This window comes from Hoplias malabaricus, chromosome 12 (assembly GCF_029633855.1).
Source record: "Hoplias malabaricus isolate fHopMal1 chromosome 12, fHopMal1.hap1, whole genome shotgun sequence".
NCBI lineage: Eukaryota > Metazoa > Chordata > Actinopteri > Characiformes > Erythrinidae > Hoplias > Hoplias malabaricus.
Window position 1 is genome coordinate 6,455,570 of NC_089811.1, and position 8,645 is coordinate 6,464,214.

At 44.6% G+C, this 8,645-nt stretch overlaps 1 protein-coding gene across 1 annotated transcript; it reads left to right on the plus strand.

The window, feature by feature from the left end:
• The first annotated feature begins 180 nt into the window (after positions 1-180).
• Positions 181-8,581, plus strand: ormdl1 (ORMDL sphingolipid biosynthesis regulator 1). The gene is made up of 4 exons (XM_066686574.1): positions 181-277; positions 3,292-3,474; positions 7,353-7,504; positions 7,616-8,581. The coding sequence occupies exons 2-4, from the start codon at positions 3,301-3,303 to the stop codon at positions 7,749-7,751; spliced, it is 462 nt and encodes a 153-aa protein (XP_066542671.1). The 5' UTR covers positions 181-277; positions 3,292-3,300; the 3' UTR covers positions 7,752-8,581.
• The last annotated feature ends 64 nt before the right edge of the window (positions 8,582-8,645 follow it).

Here is an 8,645-nt window from a genome sequence, read left to right on the forward strand (position 1 = left end):
CTATTTTAAGTATAAGCTTAATAAAAAGTAAAAAATATATAAATAAATAAATAAACGCTGAGAAAAACCCGCTTTTTTCTGGCAAAGTTTACGTAAAAATGCAAACAACCTTTACACCCCGCTCTGCAAATCATCCAATAACAGCACTAGATGCAAATAAATATACTAATATGGCACAGAGGCCCCGCCTCTCCAGTTCAGACCGAGAGAGACGGGCAGCGGGTTCTGGCCGTTTCGCTGCGTTGGGTCAGGCTCGAGGATCTGGACTAGAAGCAGCGTGAGTTTTACAGATAATAATTTCTGAAACGATTCGTACAATTTCGCTAACATCTACAGGTAATTTATGACTTTAAACCCGTGCTTTTACCTTGACCTACATATTCAGAAATATCAACCAGCGTCAAAACAAATCAACTGGTGTGGCGGCGGTGTTCCTACACTGCAGTCTAGGGCTGCGTCTCAAATCATTTTCCTTACGCCTTAAACCCTATGTAGTGTACTATGTAGGTCACGAAGTGAGTCTTAATGTAGGCCTACACTTTAATCGTGTGTATTATGTTTACATGCCGTCATATGCATATGTTTGTGTGTTCTTGATCAAGGTACATGTTTTGCTATTTTCTATGTGAAAATAACTTGACACACACCTAGAAATGTATGGCATTTTTTTACTTAAATACATTGGGGAAACCCAATAAAACCCAACGTACTAAATGTGGCATAATTGTTAAAATACAACAACAGAAAATAACCTGTTATTAGGTTTTATATTTTCATTATTAGTTACTAGAAGTTATTAGTTTATGTAAATATACTTTGTGTACCAAACAAGAACATTGGTTTCTTTTTCATTTTTAAACATTTTCTTGTTTGAACTACAACTCTGGCCAAAATATAACAGTTTTGTTTACAGTTGGTGTACTTTTTTTAAGATACTACGAAAAATACTGTATAGAGGCTAAAGTTAAAGAAGATTAAAAAAGAAAATAATGGTGTGTTTATATTAGAAAATATATTAGAAATTTCTCAATAATATTTATATGATTCTCTAATAGAAGACTAGATTTAAGATTTAGAGATAGAGTGCATGATCTTCTATTTAAAGACACATACGTATATAAATTTACCTTTATACCTTAAATCTGTGAGGTGTTGTTTAAATGAGGTTAAATTAATAGTGAGCATTTGAGCGTTTCTTCCTTGAAATTTCAGCGTTCCAATGACAATCTCAAACAGGCAATTTCAGACAGCCAGAGTTACTTACATCACAAACCTAAGGAACCAGTCCTAGTCAACTTGTATGGTGGGGCTTCCGAGCTGTAGGTGTGTAACAGAGGGCTGGTTGGAGATTTGGAGAGATATGTATAAAGAAGCAAGAATCCATAACACACTAAGTGCACTACGTAGGGAACAGTGAGTGGTTTGGAACATGGCCTTAGTAACGGTGTTTTTCACGCCATTCATTAGCTTTGCTTTCACGAACGAAGCAAGCAGCAAAAACGTACAGAACCGTTCATTAAACGTTTACAATATTCAGCTGTGTTGAAAGTGCGCTTCTGTCTGTGGTTGTTGAAAACTATATTGTGAGATTTTTGGCTTTGAGCTGAAGGAATAACGTTTGCTAACGTTAGCAGGCTTTGGCTTGGGGAGAAAGTTATGGCGCACAGAGCTGTAAACCAACCGTGTCTCTTTATCGCTGATATAAAATATAAAAGAGAAGTAAAGCTTCTCGTTGTGTGGCTAGTCCCCAGAGAGATAAACATAACACTTCACTGAACTATACTGACATTAGTTACTGAATTGTACTTTCTGTTTATAATTTTGTTTAAACTGTAATGAAACATAAAGTATAAAAAACAATAGTAATACAGCTTTAATGTGTAGCTTCCAAATAGCTAAATCTAGCCACCTTCTTGGTTTAGCATGAATGCTAGCCTGCTGGTCTTGAACCCCAAACCAGCGGCTAATACACTGAACACTCACATACAGGGTTGTAAATATTTCATTAAAATATGTGCAATACTTCATATACTCTACTCAATACACAACACTCTTACTTTCCAAGTTCCACTGTATAAGACCCTGTAAATATTTCTACAAATATCCTTTATATTTCTGTTTTATTCTTTTTACTACTGCTGATCTACGTTTTCATCATTTACCTCTCACGACCAAGTTTATCTTATCATGTCTTATCTGAAACCGTTGGAACCGTGTTCCTCTTCTTTTAATCTGAATTTAAGAAGCTCGGCTTGGGGAAAGTAATAAATGAAACGTGGCAGTTGCAGGGGCAAAGACTTTGTATCTTATCATATCAAACGTTACGTAAGTCAGCAGTAATGTTGAGGCAACCGTCCTGTATTTGGGCATTCATGAACTTTGAATCTAAAACTATGGCTTTTGGCTTGACCCAGTGCTGAGAAAGTAAACACGTACCGTAAGGTGGGCAATGTGGCAATGATATATCATTAATGTGGTATGTCTTATTGTTGTGAGGAACAAAAGGCTTTCATCTGAACAAAGTCCTTGTTTTTTGAGCTTTTAATATGAAAACGCTGACATTTCCTGGAAAATCATAATTGTATGATGCTGTTAGAAATTCGGCATTGAAGAGTCTGGAGACTCTGGAGTTTATTTAGACATACACAGGATCATGTGTGAGTACAACTGGGTGATCGCATTCTATCGCAGGATGATCTGAAGTTTGGAAACTGGAGGTTCAGAGGTTTCCTCACGTGCATGCAGAAAAGCACAGGCACAGCTTGGTCATCAGTTTGTCACCAGTTCAGTCTATAGCCAGTTCATTCTGTACCCAATCCAGTCTGTTCTCAGTCCAGTCTGGTCCCGATCCACCAAATATTTTAGAAGGGCCTTATGTACATTGGAGAAATGGGGGAAGGGAATAGGAGAAAGAAGAGGAGTTTCAGGTGGTGTAAGAGCATTGATGAGAAGAAGGAAGGGGAGAAAGAGGTGTGAGAGGAGTGGTGGTATCATGTAAGGGTGGGGGTGATTGGTGAGAACGGGGGATGGGTTGAGGGATTGGTGGGAACGGGGGATGGGATTGATGGGTATAACAAAAGGTCACACAAAGCTGCAAAAAGACCATGTAGTTTCTTCAATGCAGTATTCTGACTGACAGAACGGTAGATCCTGTTTTTAATGAATATAAATCATTCTTGAGCTCTTTAATGAAATAAACGGACACTTTGTTCTGTGGTGATAGTCATTGTGTCTGTTGTTTTGAGTATTTACAGTTCATTTTGTACTTCTTCTTCTGTGCTCTTTTCCCAGAAAGTCAAGATGAACGTTGGTGTGGCTCACAGTGAGGTGAACCCCAACACTCGGGTTATGAATAGTCGAGGGATCTGGCTGACGTATGCACTAGGTGTGGGAATGCTTCACATAGTGCTGCTGAGCATTCCTTTCTTCAGTGTTCCTGTTGTGTGGACCCTCACAAACGTTATTCACAATTTTGTAAGTATTCACTATGAAATAGCCCGTTGTTATTACTTTCTGGAGTGTCGCACTATACGAGCGGGCTGTGTTGTGTTCTGAAGACTAACCGCCTTTGTTGGTGCTCTGGATTTGTTCAACCCCCGACATTTAGAGTCTCCTCAATTCTTTCAATACATCCTCCTAGCAAGGTCCATCAGCATGACATCATTTGCAAAGTTAAACCTGTTTGGCATGTGGGAGCATAGGCATACTGAACAACAATGATAACAGAGGCTATTCAAATGATTATTTCCTGCCATTTTTAGCTGGCTATAAAAATCCTACCGCTATTCTTTAACAGCAGTGATGACTTAAACAAGGGCTGTCTGCAACTAGAACTGCTGCTCCCTGCATCCCTGAAGGATCCTAATTTCCTTAGCTTTAAAAGCTTTCAAACAATTACAAATAAATACACTCCTTTATCAATGTTGAAAGGCCTATATTTTAGCTAAATTTATGAGGCATTTAATGATTTGGTTTCTTCTGATGTCCATTCATAAAATTTGAGTTGTGGTTTTATGTAATTCTTTTTTTATCTGACCATTTTTCAAACTCCCTACAATCTCTCTGATTTGGCTGACCTATGTTGTTTCTCATTTAATAAGCACTTTGAATTTAAATATTATATAACGTCCATGTGAACAGAATCCCATTATCCAACAGAAACCCACGCAGACACAGGGAGAACACTCCTCACAGACAGTCACTCGGAGTAAATCCACGCAGACACAGGGAGAACACACCACACTCCTCACAGACAGTCACTCGGAGTAAATCCACGCAGACACAGGGAGAACACTCCTCACAGACAGTCACCCGGAGGAAACCCACGCAGACACAGGGAGAACACACCACACTCCTCACAGACAGTCACCCGGAGGAAACCCACGCAGACACAGGGAGAACACACCACACTCCTCACAGACAGTCACCCGGAGGAAACCCACGCAGACACAGGGAGAACACACCACACTCCTCACAGACAGTCACCCGGAGGAAACCCACGCAGACACAGGGAGAACACACCACACTCCTCACAGACAGTCACCCGGAGGAAACCCACGCAGACACAGGGAGAACACACCACACTCCTCACAGACAGTCACCCGGAGGAAACCCACGCAGACACAGGGAGAACACACCACACTCCTCACAGACAGTCACCCGGAGGAAACCCACGCAAACACAGGGAGAACACACCACACTCCTCACAGACAGTCACCCGGAGGAAACCCACGCAGACACAGGGAGAACACACCACACTCCTCACAGACAGTCACCCGGAGGAAACCCACGCAGACACAGGGAGAACACACCACACTCCTCACAGACAGTCACCTGGAGGAAACCCACGCAGATACAGGGAGAACACACCACACTCCTCACAGACAGTCACCCGGAGGAAACCCACGCAGACACAGGGAGAACACACCACACTCCTCACAGACAGTCACCCGGAGGAAACCCACGCAGACACAGGGAGAACACACCACACTCCTCACAGACAGTCACCCGGAGGAAACCCACGCAGACACAGGGAGAACACACCACACTCCTCACAGACAGTCACCCGGAGGAAACCCACGCAGACACAGGGAGAACACACCACACTCCTCACAGACAGTCACCCGGAGGAAACCCACGCAGACACAGGGAGAACACACCACACTCCTCACAGACAGTCACCCGGAGGAAACCCACGCAGACACAGGGAGAACACACCACACTCCTCACAGACAGTCACCCGGAGGAAACCCACGCAGACACAGGGAGAACACACCACACTCCTCACAGACAGTCACCCGGAGGAAACCCACGCAGACACAGGGAGAACACACCACACTCCTCACAGACAGTCACCCGGAGGAAACCCACGCAGACACAGGGAGAACACACCACACTCCTCACAGACAGTCACCCGGAGGAAACCCACGCAGACACAGGGAGAACACACCACACTCCTCACAGACAGTCACCTGGAGGAAACCCACGCAGATACAGGGAGAACACACCACACTCCTCACAGACAGTCACCCGGAGGAAACCCACGCAGACACAGGGAGAACACACCACACTCCTCACAGACAGTCACCCGGAGGAAACCCACGCAGACACAGGGAGAACACACCACACTCCTCACAGACAGTCACCTGGAGGAAACCCACGCAGATACAGGGAGAACACACCACACTCCTCACAGACAGTCACCCGGAGGAAACCCACGCAGACACAGGGAGAACACACCACACTCCTCACAGACAGTCACCCGGAGGAAACCCACGCAGACACAGGGAGAACACACCACACTCCTCACAGACAGTCACCCGGAGGAAACCCACGCAGACACAGGGAGAACACACCACACTCCTCACAGACAGTCACCCGGAGGAAACCCACGCAGACACAGGGAGAACACACCACACTCCTCACAGACAGTCACCCGGAGGAAACCCACGCAGACACAGGGAGAACACACCACACTCCTCACAGACAGTCACCCGGAGGAAACCCACGCAGACACAGAGAGAACACACCACACTCCTCACAGACAGTCACCCGGAGGAAACCCACGCAGACACAGGGAGAACACACCACACTCCTCACAGACAGTCACCCGGAGGAAACCCACGCAGACACAGGGAGAACACACCACACTCCTCACAGACAGTCACCCGGAGGAAACCCACGCAGACACAGGGAGAACACACCACACTCCTCACAGACAGTCACCCGGAGGAAACCCACGCAGACACAGGGAGAACACACCACACTCCTCACAGACAGTCACCCGGAGGAAACCCACGCAGACACAGGGAGAACACACCACACTCCTCACAGACAGTCACCCGGAGGAAACCCACGCAGACACAGGGAGAACACACCACACTCCTCACAGACAGTCACCCGGAGGAAACCCACGCAGACACAGGGAGAACACACCACACTCCTCACAGACAGTCACCCGGAGGAAACCCACGCAGACACAGGGAGAACACACCACACTCCTCACAGACAGTCACCCGGAGGAAACCCACGCAGACACAGGGAGAACACACCACACTCCTCACAGACAGTCACCCGGAGGAAACCCACGCAGACACAGGGAGAACACACCACACTCCTCACAGACAGTCACCCGGAGGAAACCCACGCAGACACAGGGAGAACACACCACACTCCTCACAGACAGTCACCCGGAGGAAACCCACGCAGACACAGGGAGAACACACCACACTCCTCACAGACAGTCACCTGGAGGAAACCCACGCAGATACAGGGAGAACACACCACACTCCTCACAGACAGTCACCCGGAGGAAACCCACGCAGACACAGGGAGAACACACCACACTCCTCACAGACAGTCACCCGGAGGAAACCCACGCAGACACAGGGAGAACACACCACACTCCTCACAGACAGTCACCTGGAGGAAACCCACGCAGATACAGGGAGAACACACCACACTCCTCACAGACAGTCACCCGGAGGAAACCCACGCAGACACAGGGAGAACACACCACACTCCTCACAGACAGTCACCCGGAGGAAACCCACGCAGACACGGGGAGAACACACCACACTCCTCACAGACAGTCACCCGGAGCGGGAATCCAACCCACAACCTCCAGGTCCCTGAAGCTGTGTGACTGCGACACTACCTGCTGCTCCACCGTGCCACCCAGAATCCCAATATTGTAAATTAAAATCTGTCTTTTTTTCCCCCTTGTCTATTTAACACTTATTTAAAAGCAGAGAATGCCAAGAGCTGCAAGTGTCAGTAATATGTTTAAAATAATATGTAGTTGTGTTATATTATGTAAGGATCCTTACGGATTGTGCTTGTGTCTTGTGCAGGGTATGTATGTGTTCATGCATGCAGTAAAAGGCACACCGTTTGAGACTCCAGACCAGGGCAAAGCCAGACTCCTCACACACTGGGAACAGCTGGACTATGGTGTACAGTTCACATCATCCAGAAAATTTTTCACAATCTCACCTATCATTTTGTAAGTTAACTTTCTTGATTATTTTACTTCTCCACTTTTCTTGATGAAGCTGTATTTATATATTACATGTATTTTATATTGTATTTTAATAAATATTCTTCTTTCATTCAGATATTTCCTAGCAAGCTTCTACACAAAATACGACACAGCTCATTTTGTGATAAATACTGCCTCCCTCCTGAGTGTGCTAATCCCAAAATTGCCACAGCTCCATGGAGTGCGAATCCTTGGAATCAACAAGTATTAATTTCACTGTTCAGAGGTGCTGAGCTGACACCAACTCTCCAATGAGCTCGTCTCATCTGTTAGGAGAATAGGTAACCCTCAGTGCTTTGTGATGCAGTTTTGTACAGTGTGTTTAATTTAGTGTCTGTCTTTGCTTAGATGCAAGTTATTACAGGCGTATGTAATAATGCCTTGAGCATTAACTTAAGTAAATATTACATTTTTTCCCTATTGGTCCTCCTGAATCTGGGCGGGCCCAGGTTTCTGTGTTGATTTGTTTTTCTCCTGTTTTTTTTTTTTTTTCCTTCCCATTTCTACTTTTTTGTGTGTGTGTGTGTGTGTGTGTGTGTGTGGACTGTCACTAAACTGTGAGAACCTGATGCTTTCTGTTTCTCACATTTCTAAACACAATTATAAAAAGCTGTTTTTAAGACCGGTTCTTTGTAAGAATTGGACCCTGTAGCTAAGAGTTGGATTTTTTTTTTTCTCCCTTGAATTTTTCTCTTTTTTTTTTTTTTGTCTTAGTACTTTATAAAACAACAAAGATGTCTTGCATGATTTTCTGAAAAAACGTTTGTTAGAGCAAGTATTTTGATAGTGTACCTAGTCAAATGGTGGGTTGATGTCTCGATACTTAAAGACAAGGAAAACCTTCATTAACAAAGCTTTAGTGTTTACTTATTCAAGTCAGATGTGTTTATGAACTCATTTATTAAAGTGTGCTTGTTTAGGACACGACTGTCAATCTCCTTGATTACCAAGGCAGCTAGTCCTTTCTGGCCTCTGCTTATTCATGGTATTATTGGAGAGTAAAAGAATCCTTGTATGTAATGTAGGCCCATTAAAACATTTCTGCTTAAACGTGGTTTGTTTTCTCTTTCCGTAGAGTAAATATCTGCATGCAACATTTATGGTA

What these genes read in the sequence shown, in the direction of transcription:
- ormdl1 (XM_066686574.1), top strand. Translation starts at nt 3,301, where the DNA reads ATGAACGTTGGTGTGGCTCACAGTGAGGTGAACCCCAACACTCGGGTT. An exon ending in CAAACGTTATTCACAATTTT is followed by an intron (nt 3,475 to 7,352) that starts GTAAGTATTCAC and finishes TGTCTTGTGCAG; the next exon opens with GGTATGTATGTGTTCATGCA. An exon ending in ACAATCTCACCTATCATTTT is followed by an intron (nt 7,505 to 7,615) that starts GTAAGTTAACTT and finishes TCTTTCATTCAG; the next exon opens with ATATTTCCTAGCAAGCTTCT.